Genomic DNA, 26,343 nt, shown 5'->3' on the forward strand with positions numbered 1-26,343 from the left:
GATGAACATCAAGAACACATTTTTGAAAAATTTTTAATGCAAAGAAAACATGCAAGATACCAAACTTAGAATTCTTTAATGCTTAGACATAAAGAATTCAGGAATACATATGAAAAACAAGAAAAGACACAAAACATGCAAATGCAAAGATCAAACAAGAAAACTTACCAAGAACAACTTGAAGATCATGAAGAACACTATGAATGCATGAATTTTTTTCGAAAAATGCAAGATGAACGTGCAATTGACACCAAACTTATAACATGACTCAAGACTCAAACAAGAAACACAAAAAATATTTTTTATTTTTATGATTTTCTAATTTTTTTTGTATTTTTTCAAAAATTATTTGAAAAACAAAAATAAGGATTCCAAAATTTTTAATATGAATTCCAGGAATCTAGCATTCTTAGTCTAAAGCTCCAATCTGAGGGTTAGGCATGGCTTAATAGCCAGCCAAGCTTTAGCAAATAACATCAGAGAATATACTGCTCATTACTTATCAAAGTAACTTGCCTCTATGCTGATGGTTTGGAAGCCTCAGTCCAAAAGAATTTAGACATGGCTTTATAGCTAGTCAGGCTTCAACATGCTTCATGAAACACTAGAATTCATTCTTAAAAATTATGAAGAAAAATATATTTTTGAAAACATTTTTTTTTCTTTTTTTTTTCGAAAACAAAGGAGAAATTTTTGAAAGATTTTTGAAAACTTTTTGAAAAGAAAACAAAAAGAAAGTTACCTAATCTGAGCAACAAGATGAACCGTCAGTTGTCCAAACTCGAACAATCCCCTGCAACGGCGCCAAAAACTTGGTATGCAAAATTGTTACTCAGGTTGTGAATTATTGTTCGAAATTGATTCCCTGGCGATGGCACCAAAAATGGATGCACAGAACCATGGTCTAAACATATCTTCACAACTTCATATAACTAACCAGCAAGTGCATTGGGTCATCCAAGTAATACCCTACGTGAGTAAGGGTCGAATCCCACGGAGATTGTTGGTATGAAGCAAGCTATGGTCACCTTGTAAATCTCAGTCAGGCGGATATAAAATAGTTATGTAGTTTTCGAAATGTAGTAATAAAAGAAGGATAGAAATACTTATGTAAATCATTGGTGAGAATTTCAGATAAGCGTATGGAGATGCAATCGTTCCTCTGAACCTCCGCTTTCCTGCTGTCTTCATCCAATCAGTCTTACTCCATTCTATGGCTGGCTTTATGTAAGGGCATCACCGTTGTCAGTGGCTACATCCCCTCCTCTTGTGAAAATGGTCCAAGATGCCCTGTCACGGCACGGCTAATCATCTAACGTTCCCGATCATGCTGGAATAGGATTCACCCTCCTTTTGCGTCTGTCACTACGCCCAGCAATCGCGAGTTTGAAGCTCGTCACAGTCATTCAATCATTGAATCCTACTCGGAATACCACAGACAAGGTTTAGACTTTCCGGATTCTCTTGAATGCCGCCATCATTCTAGCTTACACCACGAAGATTCTGATTAAGAGATCTAAGAGATACTCATTCAATCTAAGGTAGAACGGAAGTGGTTGTCAGGCACGCGTTCATAAGGAATGATGATGATTGTCACGTTCATCACATTCAGGTTGAAGTGCGAATGAATATCCTAGAAGCGGAACAAGTTGAATTGAATAGAAAAACAGTAGTACTTTGCATTAATCTTTGAGGAACAGCAGAGCTCCACACCTTAATCTATGGAGTGTAGAAACTCTACCGTTGAAAATACATAAGTGAAGAAGGTCTAGGCATGGCCGAATGGCCAGCCCCCAAACGTGATCAACAGATCAAAAGATGTTCAAAGATTCCAAAGATGTCTAATACAATAGTAAAAAGTCCTATTTATAATAAACTAGCTACTAGGGTTTACAGAAGTAAGTAATTGATGCATAAATCCACTTCCGGGGCCCACTTGGTGTGTGCTTGGGCTGAGCATGAATGTTACACGTGCAGAGGCTCTTTCTGGAGTTGAACGCCAGGTTGTAACGTATTTCTGGCGTTCAACTCTGGTTTGTGACTTGTTTCTGGCGTTTAACTCCAGACAGCAGCGTAGAACTGGCATTCAACGCCCTTTTACGTCGTCTAAACTCGACCAAAGTATGGACTATTATATATTGATAGAAAGCCCTGGATGTCTACTTTTCAACGCAATTGGAAGCGTGCCAGTTTGAGATCTGTAGCTCCAGAAAATCCACTTTAAGTGCAGGGAGGTCAGAATCCAACAGCATCAACAGTCCTTCTTCAACCTCTGAATCTGATTTTTGCTCAAGTCCCTCAATTTCAGCCAGAAAATACCTGAAATCACAGAAAAACACACAAACTCATAGTAAAGTCTAGAAATGTGAATTTAACATAAAAACTAATGAAAACATCCCTAAAAGTAACTAGATCCTACTAAAAACATACTAAAAACAATGCCAAAAAGCGTACAAATTATCCGCTCATCACTAGACCAAGCCTAAATTGCCTACGTTAGTGGTCACGTTAAGACCACTAACGTGAAGGGTAACGTGGAGCAATGAATGATAAGCCAACATTAGTGACAATCACCTTTGTCACTAACGTTGGAGATGGCTAATACACCTACGTTAGTGGTCACGTTAATGCCATTAACGTGAAGCACTAACGTGGAAGGAAGGGGCATTTTGAAGCGTTAGTGACAAAGGTAAGTGTCTCTAACGCTCTCGAGCCTTGGCATGCCCACATTAAGGGCCACGTTAGTTACACTAACGTGGACCATTAACGTGGAAGAAAGGGACAAAGAGCAACGTTATTGGTAAAGGTGAATGCCAATAACGTTTTCGAAGGGCTAAGAGGCTACGTTAGTGGTTACGTTAGTATCACTAACGTTGAAGTTAACGTGGATCAACTAGTTTGGAAGGTTAGTGACAAAGTTATCGTCATTCACGCTCTTGAACCCAAAATTTACACTTAATGTTAACACCACTAATGTCCTAACTAAACGTCCTACCATGCCTGACTCACATTCTGTCTGCAAGCAAAGCTGAGTCCACTGAAGACTGTAACTGCTTTAACTAAAGATCAAAGGCCCATATCCAAGACTTGAAGAGCTAACTAGAAGATCAGAAGAGTAGTATATATAGGGATAGTTTTGAATTAAAAAGGGATCTGGAACTTGAGAACTACACTTTGTATATTTTACTTTCTCTGCAACTTCTAGTTTAATACTCAGAATGCATTCTTCTTTATCATCTTCCATTTCCAGAGCTATGAACAACTAAACCCCTTTTTATTGGGTTAGGGAGCTCTGTTGTAATTTGATGGATCAACAATAGTTTTCATTATTCTTCTTCTTTATTTTCTCTTGATTTTACTAGAAAGCTTTCAATCTTCATCCAATTGGGTAGTTATCTTGAAAAAGAGGCTATTCATACTTGGATCTCCTCTAAACCTTGGAAGAGGAATGAGGAGATCATGCTAGAAATACTTTCTCATGTTGGACCAAATTAGGGTTTGGATGGATATAGTCACATATAATCCTACCAACACTTTGATTTGGAAATACATGTGGTATAATCAGTGACCATACTTCAACTCTTCCCATGAGCAATTAAATCAAGGAATTGGGCAATTATTCAAGCTTAGAGAAATTGGGTTGCCAAAGAATTGGGATCCAATCACTTAAGATTGCCAAGGAGATCAATGAATGCATTGATTGAGGAAGAAATGAGAATGAACTTGATCCGGAGAATGCAACATCTCCTAAACCCAATGAATCCCCCATTTCTGATCTTACCCATTCTCTTTATTTTCTGCCATTTACTTTTCTGCTCATCTCCCCAAATCCCCATTTAAGATTCTGCAATTTACTTTATGCCATTTACATTCCGCCATTTATTTCCAGCACTTATATTTTCTGTTATTTAGTTTTCCGCCATTTAAATTTTCTGCAACTACTCAACTCAATTTCTGCTTAGCTCAACTAGAACATTCCTCTAATTAAAGTTACTTGACCAATCAATCCCTGTGGGATTCGACCTCACTCTATTGTGTGTTTTTACTTGACGACAATTCGGTATACTTGCCGAAGGAAAATTTGTTGAGAGACAAGTTTCAGTGCATCAGTATAAAAAATTGATTTTTTATTGATTTACATGAATTATTTACATGTTAAAATTATAATTAAAAAATTACAATACTTTAACAAAACTAATAATTAGGACAAAATAAGTTCATCATTAGAACTTAGGAGATCATTAGAACTATCAAAATTATCATTAGAACTTATCACCAGTCTTGCTCTTTGATGCAGTCTCTCGTAGGTATGCTACCATTTTATTGGCACCTTCAGATTTACATTCCTACATGAAGGAAATGGATTTGTAAAATAAACCATTACACTTAACCATGCTCATTTTACTAAGAAAATCAAAAGATAAAACTGAAATGCCAAGATCATGTTACAAATGAAACTTCAATTGTAGCCATGATGACACCTACCTCAGTCATATCTAGAAAAGAAATTTGTCCATAAGTTGCCCAGTGTTCCTTCACAACATCAGCCACAGAGATCAGTTTCTCCCCTGCCTTCTTGTCTTTGTTGCAGTGTGCAATAATAGAAAGCCAAGCTAAAACAGCCCTGTAAACACAAGATACACAACAATTTTTCTTTTCTTGGAGAACACATAGACGTTACCATTCTAAATGGTCAACATTGTTTTTCAGAATTCTAATAATTTCAAGATATACCAAAGTAGTAGCCCGGAAACATTAAACTAAATCAAATTATATAAACTTACAAAAACATGTGGAATACTTACCAGATGCCATCCTTCTCACGAATGTGGTCAGAGCCTGTTCCAAAACTTTCTTCCCCACAAACTGATAACTTCCCAGCATCCATAAGATTCCCAAAAATTTTCCAACCAGTGGGGACCTGAACCCAAGTCCATCTTTGTTATTAAAGAACAATGTTTATAAATATATGAGACTCCATTTAAAATAGTGTTAGAAAATATAAACAATTATACAAAATAAAATAAATTAAAACATGCCTCAAAAATGGGAAGGTTCAATTTCTCTACAACAGGATCTACAGCACCACTTGTTGGCATTGATCTAGCAAGACCCTGAAATTAAAATGAAGGAAAATGGAATTTTTTTCCCTGTAAAAATTTACACCTAGCAATAACGAGTGGATACAATTTCTACCTTAACACCATCCTTGAAAAGACAATTTTATAAAATAAAGACTATTTCTACCTGAACAATCCATCAAATATATTTATCTCGGGTGAAAAGACAATTTTATAAAATAAAGAGCTAAACTCACGTTAGATTAGGATCAGGATGACCATGTCCAAAATCTTCCAAAGGGATTCCATTTGCGATTGAATCCTACATTGCATAATTAAAATCTGTTATCAACAACTACAAATAAATTACTTTCAACTCATTATAAAACATTTTAAAGGGGCAAAACATACCAGACTTGCACCAAGTTTATCAACAAAAATAGGTTTGGCATAAGTGTCAGTAACTGCATGCATTGCATCAAATGTAAACCTGAAACATAAAAAAAGATGTAATGAATTTCAAGACTGAGACTTTCATAAATTGTGAGCATAATAACCAGCAACATACATCGGCCATGATATGCTCAATTTGTTCAAAACATGATAAATTTTATATATGGAATCTTAAGAACAACCAAGAAAGATTAGACAACCAAAAGAAGACATGCAAGATCCAGGAAGTCAAGCCATAAGAATTGCAAGGAAGAACAAAAAGATCAAGGTATATGTTCACCAGAAGGGGAAAAAAAAGGATAGCACATGTTAGTGGCTGATTAGAGTAATCCCGCATAGGATCAGGGTAGGCTGATGCTGCAAAATAGTGTGCAAGATTTCAGATGCATTAATAGCACCATTCAAGGAAAAAAATGAAAAAAGAAAAAAATCACCAACAAATTAATTCTAGAGTAATGTAAGGAGTTCAAGAAGAAAGATTAAGTGCTAAACTGGTTATGGCAATATTACATGAGAACTTTCATCCTCCAACCAGACAATATATGATCAAGTCAATAATTTCAAAGAATAGAATAAGGATGCAAAAAGCAAGACAGCATGACAAACACTTACAGATAGTGTGTTTTCATAAATCTTGTCAGTGATGGATTCTGGAGCAGGTTGTCCACTACTGTAATTAAACTAGGGTAAATAAAATAGGATCAGAAACACCAACTGGCAAACTTGCACACAACATGGAAATTGGCTACAGATATATCAAGACAAATCTTCTTTATGGGACAGAGCTGTATCTATTATGTTTATGGAATATCAAATAACCTATTAGTCAATTCACAATTGACCCATAATTAAAAAATATTAGTTCACCTTAATACCCCAATCATATTCCGGCCCTCTAGGATTATGGCTAGCACTCATAATAAATCCACCATTTGCCTGTTAAAGTATAAGAAAATGAGATAAATGATTAGCAAGTGAGTTGAAAAGGTATATCTAAAATACTGCAGGATAAAAAGGGAGTTAGTTAGATAGGCCTGCTACTTGCCTTTTGCTTCCTTATCACAGCAGAAACAGCTGGTGTTGACAATATACCTTCCCTGTATTAGAAAGATAAGTTGTCCTCAATTTCTATTAAGAAGAGAGTCAGAGAAATAGAGACACAAAGAAACAGAGAATCAGAGAAGAAAGACTTACCGGTGTTTACGGTGCCGATTGAGGGAGAGATAGAGAACTAATCAATAAAAATTAAAACAGCAACACAGCAAAAGCTCATCACTAATCAATAAAATAGCAGAAAACATTCAATAATAATCTATTTTACAAATTAAAACAGCAGCACAGCAAGAGCTAATCACTAACCTTACAGCAGCACAACTGAGCACTAACCTTCGAGCAGCACGGCGAGCAGAACCGCGACAGATCCTAAACAAGGCATAGTAAAAGTAATGATTAACTGAACAATAGAAGAGACAACATTTTGAACTAAACAAGAAGAGAAAAAGGTGCTTAGTTAGTTAACTAAATTCCAGTTAGAAAGAACACAAAATAACAAAGAAGGACAAAGCAATTTGTGATTTCAAAAAACTTAAAATAGAACCATTCAGTTAAAGAGATAGCAGAGAATATATTCAAAAGATAAAGTATGCAAAGGAAAGCAACTGAATACATTAAACCAAAAAAAAAGAAGGGAAACAGAAGTGAGTATCAAGAAACAAACAAACAGTATCTTCAAACTTCCTTTAACAAACAAAGAAAGATTTAAAAAAATAAAATAAAATAAAATCAACAAAAAAGGAAAGGTTACCTGACGAAGAGGACTATCTTTGGGGAGAAAGCTTCCAATCGTTTTCCCGTACACTTCACAAGTAGAGAAGTGAATAAGCCTATTGTTATTCTCAGAGCAGTACTTCACCTGAAACAGAAACAACACATCAAAAATCAAAATCACACATCCCATTCAGCTCCAACATGAATATTTGGCCTTTAATTATTTACAATTTGACCTAATCACACGAAGAACACGTACCACAGGGAGAGCATCGATGAAGTTGCTGTAAATTGTGTCAAGGGGACGGATATTGGGAAAACAAGAGGGGAGCAGAACCGCGACAGAGAGAGGCGAGCAGAACCGCGACAGAGAGAGGCGAGCAGCACGACGACCAGAACGGCGAGAAGGACAGCAAGAGGTTAGGGTTAGGGTGCGATGGCGGCGTGATGGAGGTTAGGGTTTTCTGGGTGCGATGAAGGCCAGTGATGAAGATGACGATGGAAATGGATGAACGACAAAGGCTGGGTTCGAGAAGATGAAGCTGAACGCTGAGGATGGATGAACGACGCCAAGGCTGGGTTCGAGAAGAGCTTTCAAGAAGATGAAGCTGACGGCGCCTTAGCTTTTAGGGTTTGTAAGTGAATTTTTAGGGTTTCATTATTTTTAGTAGTGTGTTGTTGTTATCATTTTTAGTTAAAAGTGAATTTGATTACAATGTTAAGTTAGTGTGTGTTGTTGTTATCATTTTTAGAGTAAAATTTGATAACTTAGAAAAAAAAAAGGTTAAGTGTGGGAAAAATAGGTGGGAAACTAAATTTTAGGGGAGAGAATTCTATCGGCACATTTTTTTACGGTGCCAAAATAAACACGGTATAGCCACGCTTTTCAAGCGTGCCGGTTTCTCTCCATGGCCACGCTTTTTAAGCGTGACAAAAAAAATGGATGGTCAAATTTTTAATCAGTGGCCACCTTCGTAAAAGCGTGCCAATTTCCTTCTATCGTCACACTTTTTAAGCGTGACAGTAAAAAAGCGTTGCCAAATTTTAAATAAGTGGGCACCCTTGTAAAAGTGTGCCGATTTTCCTTTATGGCCATGCTTTTTAAGCGTGACAAAAAAAAGTGTGCCCAAATCACAAATCAGTGGCCACCCTCGTAAAAGCGTAGCAAGAAAAAAGTGTGCCGACAGACCTTTTGTCTTGTAGTGCCTTATCAACATGCATGTTGTCAATAGATTTGATTTGCACGTTGTTGATTGGAAATGTCATACAGCACACTCGAGATTTGACCATTTTTTATTGAAGTCTAAGAAAAAACCTTGAACCTTTATTCTTGGTCTTAAAGGGTTAAGATCTGACAAAATACGACATTCACATCCAGTATAGGAGAATCAGATGACAATTATATACAAGCGAATCAAGTAGAAATAATTATTATAGAATCATTTATGACGACACGAGATATAAACTAGTATTTGATTTCAGTAGAAAATTTAGTATGTTTACATGTGTTATGGGAGATAGGTAATGATTGAAAAAGAGGATGGAAGATGAGTTATAAAGAGAATTTTTTATAGGAGTTATAGGAGTTAAGATTCAAATGGTTCCTCAAGTTACAATCGAGCCTCATACTAGTCTCTGAAATTAATAGTTACTCATATGCATCCCTGAAGTTGCATTCCAGGACTCAGAGTCGTCCTTCAAGCATTTTCCGTCAACTAAGCTTCACTGGAAAGCTGAGGTGGACTCTCTTTTGACATGTTGGCAAGCCCAAAACGATACAGTGTTGGTTTGGCGTCTAATTTAGGCCAAACGACGTCGTTTTCATGGGCAGAAGCATAACTCAAAATTTTCTCTCCCTTCCAAAACAGAAACACAAACGTCTTCCTTCAAAACCTGTCTTCAATGGCGCTGCTCTGAGTGACGTTGCTACAGCGTCTTTCTTCAAAACTCGACTGGTCTCCACAGTTGTTTTTTTCGTTGTCGTTTGTTAGAGTATTTTCAAAAAAGGATTTCTCTAACAGAGATAAGCAAAAGGGATCTCTCTAGCCATAGAAGATGTTCTATTTTGTGGTAAATCTTGTTATTTTTATTTTTCCTTAGTAGTTACATAGGATTATTTGATTGATTCCTGTTTCAATTTTTTGGTTTTGTGTTAGTGATAATGTGGTTTAGGATTGAAATGCATTTACTGTTGACTATAGGGTTTAAGTTTTACTTCTTGTAATATATTGATATTAGCATCAGGCTGATGTCTCTCTTTCTAAATGAATATTTGAATTTTATCATATATTGATATGCTACATTAGTGAGGATATTATCCTAACTTGTATCATTATAGATCCTAAATTTTAAAGTTGTATTGCTTAATAATTATTGTCTTTGTTGGTGCTAATTCTTATTTTAAACTTGATATGCATCATTTATGGGATGAATAGGAATATTTCCTGCACGAGTTTTGTACCTTAAGCAAGAGCTTACAGATTATCCAACAGCTACGGCTCTTTAGGTAATTACATGTGATATTGTGATCATGGAAATACTTAGAGCTTTTCGACCAAGATTATAGCACTGATATTATGTAATCTTTCACATTGTAATAGTGTGCAACTATAGTATGGTATTATAATCGTTTATAATAACTTTTCTGACTTGTAGCACTGATGTTTAACTCTTAATTTTTTTTTATTTGATTTTTTTTAGCTAGGTTTGCAGGTTTTATTAACCTTGTTAGTTCTCAGCTTTTAATTTTTCTGCATGTTTTTAGGGTTTTAATGAATGAAGGCATCTTTGATGTCATCACCCAGGTTTTGCAAAGTCCAGATAAAAAGTTGGTGCTAATTGGGTATTAATTCCCCTTTGTCACCTTGATCTGTTTATGATTCAGTTTTGGGTGTTCATGCATTTTCTATGTTTAATTTCTAATGTGAATTTATTATGATGGTTGCAAAACAGATATCCTGATTCTCTTCTTGAATCAAGTTCTTAATCTTTTGCGATTCTATGTCGTTCAGCAGAAAGGAATAACACTTTTTGGACTTTTGGTATGTTTTGTATGTGAATGAGGTCACATTTTTCTTATGACATGAATGTATAAAATTACTCATAAGACATTTATTAGACATATTATCCTATACCGGTTAAAGAAATGATAACAAATTTTAAGGACAACATGCATTGCCAATTTCTTGAGATCCTTCACAGTCTATTGGATTCATGTACATTATCTAGACCACAGGTACCTGTTAATGATATTTTCTTTAATTTCAATTGTTTAACCGTATTTGATTGCTGTGGATATGATAATAATTGTTATATATGACATATTTATTTTCAAGGTTTTCTTTGGTACCCTTGTTTATATAGGGTATTGTTACCTTTTCAATAATCAATATTTAAGGGTTGTGAATGTTTTTGGATGAACTTTTTGGATTTTTTTTTAATTTACTTATAAATTAATAGTGAGGTGAACTTTTTTATTTGATTACAAGTTTTATAGATATGGAAACATAGTGATTTGAGTTAACACATGATTGATTCTTAGCCTTCAGCCACAAATAACTAAAGTGTATTGGTACAAGAAAGTTACTTATATTTATAGTAGGTTGAGGTTTTAATTTCGTCTTGAGTATATCAAAAACCTTGTGTTGGATTAGCAATTTGTTTATTTATTCATTATCCTGACATGACATGAATGTTCTTGATTTTTAAGTTTAAAATGGAGGGGTTGAGAGAGAAGCTCCATGCAATCCTTATAGTATGGGTGTATTCAGTTTTAGATTGTAATTCTCTCTGCTAAAGTAACATTTTGATCTTCTTAGTTGGTAATGTAGTTTGTCCAGGGTTGATGTTGCTATCATATACCAAAAAAATCATTGTTTAAAACTGATGCAGTTAAATTTATTCTTGCTAGTTCGGATTCTAAATTGTGTATCTTCTAATTATTGGAGGAGATGTCAATTAGTAGTCTTATTTTGCATTTGAAGTCGACTTGTTAAAAAGATAAGTTTGGATGTTGAGTAGTAATTTATTACACATCCTCTGAATTGTTGGAAAAAACTTCTCTTTCACATAAGATGGAAGTCCTTTTCTAGGTTAATAACATATGTATTACTAGACTTGTTTTATTGATTGTTTCAGTTTTATCTGGCAAAGGGACACAGTTATTAATATTTTTTTAGAAGCATTTGGGTCAACTGGTTGAAGTTGTTGCATCCAGAATGGCAGCAGTGACAGCATCAATACTGAGGGCGAGAAACGAGACGACGCAATGATGCAGAGAGGTTAGCGAGCAGTGTGGCGACGAAATGGATGCCCACGAGAGGCAACAGAGAAGGTTGAGGCTTTGAGCTCGCACTGGCCATAACCATATAACTTTAAAGATGGAGAGGACAGCGTCTGCTAGGTTAGAAAAGAAAAGCAAAAGGGATGTAGATAAGATCTTCAATTTTGGGGATTAGGATTTTTTAAAATTGATTCAGGGACCAAATTGCTCACAAAATGTTTTCTCGTCCACATCATCTATCCCTTACTTTGCCAACATGTTAAAAGGAAGTCCACGTTAGCTTTTCGGTGGAGCCTAGTTGACGAAAAATGCTTGACGGACGACTCTGAGTCCCAGAGTGCAACTTCAGAGATGTATATGAGTAACTATTAATTTCAAAGACTACTATGAGACTCGAGTGTAACTTGAGAGACCACTTTGAGTCTTAACTCGAGTTATAGAGATATTCTAATTTTCTTTATGAATATATAATTTTTTCTATACATTTAATTATAAATACGTTTTTATTATATTTTCTCTTAATTATGTTTGTAGTAATAAATTAAAATAAGAGCCAATGAGTTATAGTTCAAATGATATAATCTCTCCGTATTCATCATCTAAAGAGATCGCGAGTTCGAGTCTACCTATCTTCCGTAAAAAAAATAAATAAAAAATTAAAAATTAAAATTAAAATAAGAGCCAAATTACTCTTCCTCCGCGATGATGTATAAAAAACTTCCCGTGATACTTGTAATCTCCATTGGCATTATATTACTTGGCCATGCCATGGTTGATAACTATAACTAGATCTAAAGAAATAAACGCCGCTCCTATGATTATAACTCGTAACACAAACAAATTGAAAAATAATAATCTCAAATGTTTCAATTACTTTGCATAACTATTATGGCAATCTGAACTGCTAATTTAGTACAACCAACGCTAACCAAATATTCCAAACAACGCATTAGGCCATGGTCCGCCACGTACTAATTATTTACACCAAATACCTTCTTGACTACAGTCATTCTAAGATTAATTGTTTCTCTTCCTAAAACTAGCAATCAATTTGTTGTTTCAAATGTCATGCGGGGAAATACCTATTGCACAAATCCCCCAAAAAAATGTTTGATGACGATTCTCTAATAAATAGTAGTGGTACAAATTGCTCAAGGCAATATCAACTACATACCATGCCAAGGCCTCTTTGAACCTAGAGGAATGGTATTGGATCCTGATCTTCCACCTCTGTTGCCACCAAAGCCTCCACGTCCTCTTGATCGAAAGCTTCCTCTGGATCCTGCACGATGATGAGAATGATTTGCATGTCGACAACTCACATATATCAGCGTCAAAGAGGAAATTTAGTTACCTAATAGAGCAGAACCAGCTGACCGAGCCAATGCAGATAGTGCAGGGCTCACAACCTGACCTGCATCTTGTAAAATCTTTATCAGAGCCCTCGCATACTTAGCATTAGCATGCGTGAAGAAGGTGTACGCAGTCCCTTTAGCCCCTGCACGACCAGTTCGACCAATTCTGTGTACATAATCTTCCAGGCTTGAAGGAAAATCAAAATTGACCACACATTTTATGTCTTTCACATCTACAAGGAAAGAAAACATGTAGAAGTCAGCAAGTTAAGAGTCATGATTCAGACATGGAGAAAACTGCAAAATTCCTTATCCCTGCTCCTTAAGATTTTAAGAGATCAAACTCAAGTAAACACATTCATCAAATAAATGTGCCCACCTTAACCTTTCAGGGATAAGGAGCAGCCTCACCATCACTGCCGTCTACCACATCCAATTATCTACTAAGTATGCATTAGTCAACCAGGCTGCAGAGAGTAACCAGCTCCATAACTGTGGATGGGGATCATCAGTTCAACTATGTTGTTAAAAAATTTACAAGTGGTGATAATGTGGTATGACTTGCATTGGCAACACTAGTTTATAATTGATAATCAATCTTGCTTTCCCAACCATGTAAAATGCACGAATAACCCAATTTATCACATTTTCAGGATAACACAACATGATGTACCACCTCAAATTTTGGGATAAACATCCAAGCCATACCAATGGAACTCTGCCTCAGGCATCCATGTAACTTGACATTTGAAAAGGATAGTTCTCAGATTAATAGCAAGAGGCAGTCCACTTACTGCAGTAAAATAATTTCACCACTGAATGCAACTCATTGATCCCCTGGTCAAGTTACAGGCGGTCCCAACACCCTGACAAAGTGACAATATGGCTCCCCCATGAACCCAAACCACAAATTATATCAAGAACTGGACAGCAGCCGGCCGACTCACCTATGGTTAAAGTTTTAGACCTATTCCAAAATTCCTATGATTCTTAATACACAGTGATCCTACCAAGACCCCGTGCAGCAACATCAGTGGCAGTCATTATTGGACTTCTACCATTCTTAAACTCAGCCAAAACCCAGTCTCTTTCAGCTTGGTTTTTATCACCATGGATGGATAGAGCTGGCCATCCATCCATCCTCAATTGTCTTGTAATTTGATCACATCCCTTTTTTGTCTCCATAAATATTAGAATTCGGCTCCCATCCATCACTTCTTTCAGCAATCTAATCAATCTGCATTCACAAAGGTAAAGAATCAATCTAGCATGCAAAGACAATAGTCACTATCTTTTACCGTTGAGGATATAAACCTGTTATATTTCTCTGCATCTGTCACAACTTCAACAACTTGATTTATAGATTGGTTTGCTTTCAGTTCTGGTGACCCAATAATTACCTATAATAAAGATATCCCAAATGATAAGATATCCATTACAATCAACAAAAAGATAGCAAGCACATGATTCATAATGACTTGCAGTAACCTTATATGCGTTGCGCAGGAACTGCCTTGCCAGAGCTTCAACCTCCTTTGGCCATGTAGCACTCCAATATAACGTCTGTCTATCTGGTCGAATCTGTTTAACCAATGTCACTGAAGGATTGTAACTAAAGCTAATGTATTTAATATGATTTTACAGCTGTATATAAAAGTATGTCATGAGCTATAATGCTAAACTTGATTACAAAGAATGAATAAGATGCTCTTCTAAGGAAAACAGTTTTAATTAATTATATTTTCTCACTACTTCCATGTTGGCAGTTAATTGAGCACAATACCTGGCCTACAATTTTCCTTATCTGAGGTTCAAAACCCATGTCCAACATCCTATCAGCTTCATCCAAGACAAGGTAAGTAACTCTCTGCAAGTTTGTGTGCTGAGCTTCCAGCATATCTATAAGGCGACCTGGTGTAGCAATAACAATCTCTACACCTGCAATGCCCAAAGTTAAACAACCAATTTTAAGTTCCACAACAGAAATAAGTCATTCAAAAAACACAAGAAAAGACAAGTACCCCTTTGAAGGTCACGAATTTGCGGTCCCTTTGGTGCACCACCATAGATGCATGTACTTCTAATATTTGCCCGCCCTGCGAATTTCTGAGCTTCTTCTTGAATTTGAACAGCTAACTCTCTAGTTGGTGCTAAAACTAAGACAATGGGACCATCCCCATGTGCTGAAAATCAGCAAACACATCCATCATTATATAGAAATAAATGGACTATTATGAACAAGGAAACTTTGTGTTCACCAGATTAGATTAAACAGCAGATCCAGTACATACACAGTCCAGGTTGTGCACTGACATGCACCAAAGCAGGAAGCAGATATGACAAAGTTTTGCCGGAGCCAGTCTCCGCAATGCCAATCAAATCTCTGCCTTTAAGAGCCATCGGCCAACCCTGGGCCTGGATTGGAGTCGGCTCAACAAATCCCAGGTTTTCAATCACCTCAAGGCAGTAATCTAGAATCAAATCAAACATCACAAAAACAGACACATGACACACAAGAAATAATATAAAACAATCACTTTCAGTTTTTAAGCATGAGAAAAATGCCGTGAAAAAAGCTATACCAGGAAACCTGGCCTCATGGAACATCCGAATGGGTTTCGGCACATCATGGCCTTGCACTGTTATTTCTCTACTGGCACGATAATGCATCACTTCTTGATCGGACATGGCCCTCACTGCAGGGGACTCAACGTAGAAATTCTTCTCAAAAGGGACCAAATTCTTAAAATCCTGCTTTGGCAAGGAAATCTTGTTCAATTCATCCTTCGATGACCGTCCACCATGTCTACCACCTCCTCCTCCTCTTCCACCACCATGACTTCTGCCTCCCCTAAAACCGCTTCCACCGCCTCTACCAGTTCCGCCGTCTCTACCAGAACCTCCGCGACCTCTTCCACCAGCACCGTAACGACCTCCGCCGTCTTTTCTGCCACCAGCATGGCCATTACCAAGTCCACCACCGCCTCGGCCTATATTGAAACCACCAGGAGGGGGCGTAAAGGAAGTTACCGACGAGGACCCGAAGGCATTCGGAGCTCCTCTTCCTGCACCATAAGGGACCGGAGGGGCACCGTAGGGGACCGAAGCACCACGACCTACAACAGGAGGCGGCATGAATGGTCCAGAACCGAGGATATCGCTGCAAAGTGAAAAGGATTTAAACGCGTGCGTTTTGATATCAAAGTAAGGAGCATGATGAGAAAAAGGAAAAAAGCGTGGATGAGGTAAGAATGAATAAACCTGCGACGATTGCGATAAGAAGCGGCGTCAGAGTATCTGTTATCGTAGGGGTTCATCTGCGGAGAGGCTAGGGTTAGGGTTTGAAATTGGAGAGAATTTGAGATGAATGGAAAAAGCGTGATGAATTTGAAGTGCAACTTGGAAACAAATGGGGAAACTTGGGTTTGGGGGGGCGAGAGAGAGAATAGAAGCGTATTTGAATTAGAGTGCAATTTGGTTTGATTTGGTGGCGTCTTCGTAAGTACGACGCGGTGGAGGGTGGTTGCAGCCTTTGCTGCGCCGTGAATCTCGGACCCAAGAGTAGGGGTGTTCGTGGTGCGGTTTGGTTCGGTTTTTGAGAGGAATGTCATCTGATCGGATCGTCTAATTAAACTATCGTTCGACTTGGTTCGATTTTTTTGTTGAGGTCATTCGAACCAAACCAAACTAATTAAAATCGGTTTGGTTTGGTTCGATTTGTTCGGTTTTTTTAATCAATTAAAACAAAGACTACAATACTATTTCACAAAGTCTTATACATTGAAATCGACAAACACAAATACACAATTGAAATCAACAATCAGGTGTCACCCATATTTTCACTTGAACTGACATCAAACTTACTAAACAAATACATTAAACAACAAAATTAATTTGCAATCAATTTACAAAATCATTTACCAACCAGTAACAATACCAACAATAAAGTAATTCAACAAAAGTAATTCAACAATAATTAAGTAATTCAAAACCTCCAACACTTGATAAATCATACTAAATCACTTCAAAACTCAAAAGTAATTCAGTAATTCATTAGAACAGCAAAACAAAACAAAATAAAACAAAAGCAGTTTCAATAATTCAATAGAACAACCAGTAAGGCAGCAACAATGAAATAAACAAGTCAACAACCAGCAGCAATCCATCAAATATACGTTATTGGCTCCTATTTTGTGCTTTATTGTTATCAAAATGCAGTGAAGAGGATTTGCATATCTCTGGATGCATCCTATACCTGTCATGATAAAAAAAATCAAGAAAAGGATTCAGATTTTATCATAAAACAGGACAATGTAAAATTATAGTCAACTTTGCCTAACAAAAAATAAACCATAGATTAGAACAACACTAAAATTAAATAACATAAATTAGAACACCAAACCACAAACTCAAATTAAATAATTAAAACAGAGAACACTATAAACTTAGATAATAAAAATAAGAACACAGAACAAATTTTCAAATAGAAATGATCAAACAGAACCACAAATTACCAAAGCTGCAAGAACAAATTAGAAAGAACAGAACCAAAAATCCGAAACCAAAAACCATATAGCAAAATAAAAATAGAACCAATTATTAAAACAGAACTAAGAACAACTAATTAGCTCCAAAAAATTTAGAATAAATAATTTACCTGAAAACTAAGAGGCATCCCCATTCTAGATGCAATGGAATGGCTACTGCGATGACTACAACGCGAGGACGACAGTGGCTACGAACTTGCGAAGGACAACGAACGACGGCTCTGGTGCGTGGAGTAGACGATGTGCTGCTGGAAGAGGTGGTGTGTGGAGGACGACGGGGAGAGAGAACTGCTACGACGAAGGGAGAGGGAGAGAAAAGAGCCGCACCGCCGCGATGGTGTTGTCTGACGGCATTGACAGCGGGGAAGGGGGAGGAGTTTTCGGCGCTGAGAAGTGGTGAGAGCTCAGAGGATTAGAGACTAGAGAGAGGCTAAGCGGAGTTAGGGTTACTGGTAGGAGGGGCTGGGAGGCGCTATTCGTCGGGGCTGAGAGGGGCTACTGGGAGGGGCTATTCGGCGAGGTTGGAAGGGGCTGCTGGAAGGCACTGTTCGGCGGGGATGGAAGGGGCTGGAGGTGCTGTTTTGCGGGGATGGGAGGGGCTGCTGGGAGGTCAGGGTAATGGGGTTTCTTTGAGAGTTTTGGCTGCGGGGAGATGTGGGGGTGGGGTAATGGGGAAGCTAGGTTATCTGATGGGGTGGGGATGTGGGCCGTGGGATAATAGGCTATTGGGCTGCCTAGTGGGTTGGGTTAACTAATGGGTTTTTTCTGTTTTTTAGTTACCAATTTGGTTTGGTTCGGTTTGGATTTTCAGTGTCAGAACTGAAAATTGAACCGAACCGCATAAAAAATAACAAAACATGATTTTTCGGTTTTTTCGGTTTTCGGTTAATTCGGTTCTCAGTTTTGTTGGTTCGGTTGATCGGTTTTGTTCGGTCCGGATCGGTTTTGAACACCCCTACCCAAGAGTATTAACCATCCACTTAAATTTTATACCTTCCTTCCTTCTTATTTTTTTAATTTATTAATTAATTTAAGGTGAATTCTATCGAGGGTGGAGCAAGGATTTAGGTTGTGTGATGGGGGAGAAGGGTTCGGAAAGGCTACAGGGGAGAGGGGAAAACTGCGTGTATAAGTGCCTGTGTGTGGGGAATGGTGGGTGTATGGAAGCAGTGGTGGGGGGCTTTATATAGTAGTGGAGGGTTAGGGAGGTTGGAATCTTGTGTTTCTAAAAGAAAGGAAGTGGGGAGGAACTAGGAGGAAGGATGGAGGCTTATATAGAAAGGAGAGAATTGGTCACGGGTTAATGTTGGAAGTTGGGAGGGGGGTTTATATAGGGTGAAAAGGGGTAGTGTTTATATAGGAGGGGGCTGGGGAAGAATATATGAGGAAGGGGAATGTTGTGGTCAAGGGAATAAGGACTTCGGTAGGCTGGGAAAAAGACAAGCTTTAGTGGTTGGAGACTGGGAACAGTGCAGGGGGAATATGTTGGGAAGGTGAGGGTGGAATGGAGGAGGGGTTCGGTCAAGGGGTGCAGGTTGTGTTGCTTGTGGGGAGGTTTGGTTTTAGTTTAGAAAGGGGAATATATGGGGAAAGAAAAAAAAAGAAAGGCTGGGTTTATTCTTGGGCAAGGACAGCAGAGGTGTGGCGCGTTGGGAAGGGAATGGCAGGGGAATATATTGGAAGTGGGTGGAAAGCTTCGCGGGTTGATGTTGGTAAAAGGGAAACTTGGAGGGAACATGGGGGGAAGGGGATAAATGTTATAGGGAATCAATCAGAGGGATATGGTGAGGATTTGATGGGATTTGGAGTTGATTCGGCGAGGATGTTGGGGACTAGGTGTTAGCTAGCGCTGAACTTGAGGAAAAGTAGGTTCAGTGTCGTATACATTGTGTGTGTTATGCAGCTCCCACGCTAAACTTGGTAAAAACCAAGTTCAGCGCCAATGTTCCCGAATGCATTTCCACTCTCCACGCTGAACTTGGTGCAGCCCAAGTTCAGCGTGGGCCTTGCGCTTTTTTTTTAAATATTCATTTTTTTGAATTTTTTTATATTCCCACGCTGAACTTGGAGAAGGCCAAGTTCAATGTAGGAATGGCAGTGGCAACTCTCACTTGGTACGCATGCATCCACGCTGAACTTGGACTTGGGAAATTCCAAGTTCAGCGTGGACTTGATAGTAAGAACTCCCTCTTTGCATGCTTCTAACCACGCTGAACTTGGAAAATCCCAAGTTTAGCGTGGAATTGGCAGAATCAACCTCCTCCAGAGTGTTCAAAAATTTTTTTAAGTGTCCGGTTCCTGTTTTAAATTTTCTGCATGATCAAAACACAAGTAAAACAAAGGAAAACAGTAAAAACTCAAGAAAAATTAAACATATAATATAATCAACTCAATGGAAAAATAACTAAGGATACGAAATCATCGGGTTGCCTCCCGACAAGCGCTTCTTTAACGTCACTAGCTTAATAGTCAGTTCTGCTAATTAAGCAGATGAGCGGACCTCTGGCGATCAATCTCGCCTCCAAGATAGTGCTTCAACCTCTGGCAATTTTCTGTAAATTTCCTGTTTGAATTCTCTTCCTGTATTTCCACATGGCCATATGGTGAAGCTTTGGTAACCACAAACGGTCCTGACCATCGAGATCTCAGCTTCCTGGGAAAGAGTTTGAGCCTTGAATTATACAGAAGCACTCTCTGTCCTAGCTCAAATACTCTGATGGCAATCTTCTTGTCATGAAATAACTTGGTTTTCTCCTTATAGAGCTTGGCATTTTCATAGGCTGAATATCTGAATTCATCAAGCTCATTCAACTGAAGCATTCGCTTAATTTCTGCAGCTTTTGAATCAAGATTCAGATACTTGATTGCCCAGTAAGCTTTATGCTCTAGCTCAACTGGCAAGTGACAGGCTTTGCCATAGACCAACTGATAAGGGGACATGCCAATAGGAGTCTTGTAAGCCGTCAGGTATGCCCAGAGAGCATCATCAAGCTTCCTAGACCAGTCCTTTCGTGAAACACTGACGGTCTTTTCTAGAATCCGCTTGAGTTCCCTGTTGGAAACTTCAACCATGTCCACTTGTCTGAGGGTGATAGGGGTGGCCACTTTATGACGGACTCCATATTTTTGCAGAAGTGAGTCCAGCTGTCTATTACAGAAGTGGCTTCCACCATCACTAATGAGTGTCCTTGGGACACCAAACCGGCTAAAGATATATCTCTGAAGAAAGCTCATCACCACCTTGGCATCATTGGTGGGTAGAGCCACAGCTTCCACCCACTTGGACACATAATCAACTGCCACTAGGATATAGTTGTTTGAATGTGAGGGTGGAAAAGGTCCTATGAAATCAATACCCCATACATCAAATAACTCAACCTCAAGAATCCCCTGCTATGGCATCTCATGGTTGGCAGGGAGGTTCCTGACTTTTTCACATCTGTCACAGTGCTTCACAAATTCTCTTGAGTCCCTGAAGAGAGTCGGCCAGTAAAACCCGCTCTGAAGGACCTTTGTAGCTGTCCTTTCACCACCAAAGTGGCCTCCATAATCAGAACCATGACAGTGCCAAAGAATCTGCTATTTTTCCTCATCTGGGACACATCTCCGAATGATACCATCTGAATACCTTTTAAAAAGGTACGGTTCCTCCCAAATGTAGTACTTTGCATCAGTCAATAGCTTCTTTACTTGTTGCCTACTGTACCCCTTTGGAATAAAATTCATGGCTTTGTAATTTGCAATGTCTGCAAACCATGGAGCCTGCTAAATGAGGAATAATTGCTCATCCGGAAATGTCTCAGTCACAGTTGTGGGTGGTTGCACTCCTTGTTCATGCTCTATTCTAGAAAGATGGTCAGCTACTTGATTTTCTGACCCTTTCCTGTCCTTTATCTCAATGTCAAACTCCTGGAGGAGCAACACCCATCTGATTAATCTTGGTTTGGAGTCTTGTTTGGTTATAAGGTACTTCAAAGCAGCATGATAAGTATAAACAATAACCTTAGAATCAATTAGATAGGACCTAAACTTATCAACAGCATACACAATAGCTAATAGTTCTTTCTCTGTAGTTGTGTAATTCTTTTGAGCATCATTTAACACACGGCTAGCATAGTAAATGACATGTACAAGCTTGCCATGCCTCTGTCCTAAAACAACTCCTATAGTAAAATCACTAGCATCACACATAAATTCAAATGGTAAATCCTAGTCAGGGGGAGCTATAATGGGAGTAGAAGTAAGGTTTGCTTTCGGTGTTTCAAAAGCATGCAGGTATTCAGCATCAAACACAAAAGGAACATCAACAACCAATAGGTTTCTTAGTGGCTTAACAATTTTTGAAAATCCTTTATAAATCTTCTATAAAATCCTGCATGACCCAAGAAACTCCTGACTGCCTTAACATTGGCTGGTGGTGGTAATTTTTCAATTACATCCACCTTTGCTCTATCAACCTCAATCCCCTTACTTGAAATTCGGTGTCCAAGAACAATACCTTCTGTAACCATAAAATGACATTTTTCCCAATTTAAAACAAGGTTTGATTCTTGACACTGTTTCAAGACCAGAGATAAGTGCGTAAGGCATGATTCAAAAGAATTACCAAAAACAGAGAAGTCATCCATAAATACCTCAATAAACTTTTCAACCATATCTGAAAAAATTGAAAGCATACACTTTTGAAAAGTTGCTGGAGCATTAAAAAGTCCAAATGGCATTCTTCTGTAAGCAAATACTCTAAAAGGGCATGTGAATGCTGTCTTTTCCTGATCTTGAGGATCCACTGCAATTTGATTATATCCAGAATATCCATCTAGAAAACAATAAAAAGCATGACCAGCTAACCTCTCAAGCATCTGATCAATGAACGGCAGGGGGAAGTGGTCCTTCCTTGTAGCAGTGTTGAGCCTCCTGTAGTCTATGCACATTCTCCATCCTGTGACTGTTCTTGTAGGAATAAGCTCATTCTTTTCATTCTTGACCACTATCATTCCTCCTTTCTTGGGAACTACCTGCACAGGACTTACCCAAGGACTACAAGAAATAGGGTAAATAATACCTGCTTCCCATAATTTCATTACCTCTTTTTGGACCACCTCTTTCATGGTTGGATTGAGTCTTCTTTGTGATTGCACAACTGGTTTAGCATCATCTTCAAGAAGGATCTTGTGCATGCACTTGATTGGACTAATCCCATTTAAATCACTAATGGTCCACTCAAGAGCTGTTTTATGGCTCCTGAGTACTAAAATAAGCGCCTCTTCCTCTTCAGGCTTCAGGGAAGAGCTAATAATAACTAGATATGAATTATTTTCACCCAAGAACACATATTTCAGAGAAGGGGGCAAAGATTTGAGCTCAAGCTTGGGGACTTCCTCCTCCTTTTATTGGCATGTTCATCAGCTCCTTTTAGGGTGGTGAATCATCAACTTCAACTAATTCATACTCAGAAATAGGATCTAGAACATCATCAAGTACCTCAGTTTCTAACACTTCTTGAACAAGTGGTTCAACAACATCAATTCTCATACACCCTTCAGAGTCATTAGGGTACTTGAGAGCTTTAAAAACATTAAGGACCACCTGTTCTTCATTGACCCTCAGGGTTAATTCACCCTTTTGTACATCAATCAGAGCTCTAGCTATAGCTAAAAAGGGTCTACCAAGAATAATAGAGGATTTTACATCCTCTTCCATGTCTAAAATAACAAAATCAGCAGGAAAAATAAATGGTCCTACTTTCACAAGTAAATCCTCAACAACACCTACAAGTAATTTAATAGAAAGATCAACAAGTTGAAGAGAAATACGAGTGAGTTTTACCTCCTCAATTTGAAGCTTTTTCATCACTAAAAGTGGCATTAGATTAATGCTAGCTCCAAGATCACATAACGCTCTCTGAATGATGACATCTCCAATGGTGCAAGGAATCACAAAGCTTCCTGGATCCTACATCTTTTCAGGAATGTTATGTTGAATAATAGCACTGCATTCCTTGGTTAACACCACTATTTCTTGTTCCCTCCAATTCCTCTTATTATTCAACAATTCTTTCATAAATTTAGCATAAAGAGACATTTGCATAAGAGCCTCTGCAAAATGAATGTTGATCTGCAGCTTCTTGTAGACTTCTAAAAATTTGGAAAATTGCTTGTCCTTGGAAGCCTTCTGAAGCCTCTAAGGATATGGCATTTTTGGCTTGTATTCAGGAGCCTTTGGCAATGTAGGATATGTGTCAAGAGAGTCTGGGAATGTGTTGTCTGTACGCTTTGGAGGCTTGTACTCTACTTCTTCCTTCTTCTCCTCTAGAGCTTCTTTTTCAACTAGATCCTCATTGACCTTGGTCTCAGAACCAGCTACTTTACCACTCCTCAATTGAATAGCCTTGCAATCTTTTCTTGGGTTCACCATTGTATCACCAGAAAATGTATTTGAAGACCTCTCAGGCATTTGCTCATTCAATTGGCCCATTTGCACCTCCAAGTTTCTAATGGAAGCTCTGATTTCCTGCATAAAACTCCTCATCATCTCCCAATTAGAATCTTCTTGGGATTTAGAATTTGCCTGCTGAGGTGGTTGTTGTTGATGAGACTAAAATTGGTGGTTACTGTGATTGTTCTGTTGTAAACAGCCCTGAGAATTATTGTTGAAATTCTGAGATCTTTGAGGTTGGTCTCTCCACCCAAAATTTGGGTGATTTCTCCATCCTTGATTATACGTCTTAGAGTACAGATCATTGTTGGGATTTTTAGGACCACTTCCCATGTAATTGACCTGTTCAGAAGAGGGTTGAGCATTGAAGAACTGAAGATTGATGGTTTAGAAGTTATAGTAAACTCTCGTTGCAAGTATAGTTACTAAACCAAGCAATCAACCTTTCATACAAACGTTTTGGTTGTCACAAGTAACAAACCCATAAATAAATTGATAACCGAAGTATTCAAACCTCGGGTCGTCTTCTCAAGGAACTGCAGGGAAGTATATTCTTATTATTGATTATGAAGATTGTAAATTGGGGTTTTGAAGATGAGGAACAAGTAATTTAAATTGCAATTAAAGTAAGTAAAAGACTGTAATTTAAATAAATAACTGTAAAATACACTTTTGGCAAGGTATGAGAAATTAGAAGTCCTATCGTAGTTATCCATATCAATGATGATGAAAATTGAATCTTAATTCCACTTAGTTAACCTTTGCTAGAGCAAGGGAAAGTCAAGTGACTAATTACTTAGATCCTCAAATCCTAGTTAATCCCTAAGGAAAGATTGGGATTATTGAAGTTCAATTCAATTAGCAAAGATAACGATTATCAATCATGTTGAGTTTGATAACTCCTGAGTTACTGATTTCTTAACTAAGACCAAAAGGGGAAAAGTAAATCTACTAGAATAAAAAAAAATGTCTTCAGATTGGGGATAAAAGTAACATAATTAAAAAGGAAGCAATTGTAAACTGAAATACCTCAAATAACATTAATTCAAAGAGTAATCTGTAACATAGAAGAATTCATAAATTAAATTGAGAAAATAATAAAAAGGAATATTGAACCTGATAGAAAGAGATAATCCTAAAAGCGAATAAAATCCTAAATCTAAATCCTAAAAGAGAGAGAGAGAACCTCTCCCTCAAAACTAAATCTAAATCATGAATAGTAACTAATTGGAGACTTTCCTCTGAATGGATGCATTCCCCCACTTTATAACCTCTGATCTGTGCCTTTTGGACTTGGTTTTGGGCCAAAAAGGGCTTCAGAAATCGCTGGGAGCATTTTCTGTAATTTCTGGTGCGTGGCCTCTGTCACGTGGCCGCGTGGGTCACGCGGTCGCGCCACTTGGAGTTTTCCTTGTCGCGCGGTCGCGTCAGTCATGCGTCCGCGTCAAGCACGCGGTCGCGTCGCTGTTAATTCGCGCTGGTTAGGTTTCTCTCCAGGAAGAACCAGCCTCTTTGTTTGATCTGATCAGAGGTGTATTACTGGAGTTCTTCTGGGATCTTCAGAGTCCTTTCTAGGTACAGGTTCCTAGAGTTTGCAAACACCGGATACTTCAGCTCACAGTATCGGTTTGCAAATTTAATGGGATCAGTAGCAAGGAGTAGTTGGTCAGCCTTCTCCTGCGGGGTAAAGTGTTTCTCCCGCCAGGAGTCATCATGCATGAGGTCCAGTATGGACATGGAGGCTTCTCCTCTTTTCCGTTTGCCATTGGTAGCCTTTCCTTTTCCTTTTCTCTGGGTATCTGACATCCATGGTGGGTTGTCTCCCACCTAGCACTTTTAGTTAAAGTCCTTAAGTTGGACATTGGATGAGCTTTCTGTTTTGGTGGCTTATGCTTAAATTCATCCAGAAATCTCCACCAATGCTTGGAATGCCAATAGCCTCCAAGGTCCCAAACTAGGCATGTGAAGCTTCTGAGCAGCTTCAAACAGATTGTCAGGCTCCCGGGGTAACGAATGTCAGAATGGATTCCAGGATCCCAAACCTTGCTTTTAGATCTGCCTTTGTCTTGATCTATATTTTTCCATCTGGGTGGTTTAGAAATTAGATTCTCACCAAGATAACCAAACCTTTTGCGAGATCCATTCGATAGATCATGATGCCAATCCGCACACTTCAAGTTGAAGCGTGGAACCTTATTGAACCTTGTGCACCAGGTCTGAGCACGAGCCATTTCCCTCTTACTCTTAAAGCCGCAGAGAGCTCTAAGCTGGCCATCTGTTTCAAGCAAACCATATTCAAGCGAAAAAGTAAAGATAAAGGTTAAGGATTGTACCCACTTGAAGCTTGTATTAGGTGGTAATGGCCTTGGGATAGGTGTTTTCAGTGGTTCTGTGAGTTCTATTCCCTTGTGCTCTTCTATGAATTTTTTCACTTCCTTGCAGAC

At 38.3% G+C, this 26,343-nt stretch overlaps 2 protein-coding genes and 2 long non-coding RNA genes across 5 annotated transcripts; all 4 read right to left on the bottom strand.

Moving 5' to 3' along the window:
- Positions 1–4,245: 4,245 nt before the first annotated feature.
- LOC107618916 (phosphoglucomutase, chloroplastic-like) lies at positions 4,246–4,888 on the bottom strand. Its single transcript, XM_016321099.3, has 3 exons — positions 4,806–4,888; positions 4,486–4,624; positions 4,246–4,346 (listed from the first exon to the last, which is right to left on the bottom strand). The coding sequence occupies exons 1-3, from the start codon at positions 4,886–4,888 to the stop codon at positions 4,263–4,265; spliced, it is 306 nt and encodes a 101-aa protein (XP_016176585.1). The 3' UTR covers positions 4,246–4,262.
- Positions 4,889–5,317: 429 nt separating this feature from the next.
- LOC148577519 (uncharacterized) lies at positions 5,318–6,454 on the bottom strand. The gene is made up of 5 exons (XR_015899745.1): positions 6,381–6,454; positions 6,126–6,194; positions 5,794–5,870; positions 5,472–5,550; positions 5,318–5,382 (listed from the first exon to the last, which is right to left on the bottom strand). It is a non-coding gene; the product is annotated as an uncharacterized LOC148577519 (long non-coding RNA).
- A 394-nt stretch (positions 6,455–6,848) lies between these two features.
- On the bottom strand, positions 6,849–7,584 carry LOC110271577 (uncharacterized). Its single transcript, XR_002362188.2, has 3 exons — positions 7,540–7,584; positions 7,318–7,425; positions 6,849–6,935 (listed from the first exon to the last, which is right to left on the bottom strand). It is a non-coding gene; the product is annotated as an uncharacterized LOC110271577 (long non-coding RNA).
- A 4,819-nt stretch (positions 7,585–12,403) lies between these two features.
- Positions 12,404–18,490, bottom strand: LOC107632687 (DEAD-box ATP-dependent RNA helicase 20). 2 transcript variants are annotated; one of them, XM_016336356.3, is made up of 11 exons: positions 18,418–18,490; positions 16,179–16,465; positions 15,500–16,077; positions 15,209–15,388; positions 14,939–15,100; positions 14,701–14,855; positions 14,406–14,498; positions 14,232–14,317; positions 13,928–14,154; positions 12,917–13,150; positions 12,404–12,844 (listed from the first exon to the last, which is right to left on the bottom strand). In XM_016336356.3, the coding sequence occupies exons 2-11, from the start codon at positions 16,232–16,234 to the stop codon at positions 12,729–12,731; spliced, it is 1,887 nt and encodes a 628-aa protein (XP_016191842.3). In that variant the 5' UTR covers positions 16,235–16,465; positions 18,418–18,490; the 3' UTR covers positions 12,404–12,728. The 2 variants fall into 2 exon arrangements, 1 of the variants encoding a protein (XP_016191842.3); XR_015902383.1 differs by lacking the exon at positions 18,418–18,490 and having other exon boundaries at positions 13,297–14,154; positions 16,179–16,468.
- Between the last annotated feature and the right edge of the window lie 7,853 nt (positions 18,491–26,343).

This window comes from Arachis ipaensis, chromosome B1 (assembly GCF_059453495.1).
Source record: "Arachis ipaensis isolate K30076 ecotype BB chromosome B1, ASM5945349v1, whole genome shotgun sequence".
NCBI classification, from domain to species: domain Eukaryota; kingdom Viridiplantae; phylum Streptophyta; class Magnoliopsida; order Fabales; family Fabaceae; genus Arachis; species Arachis ipaensis.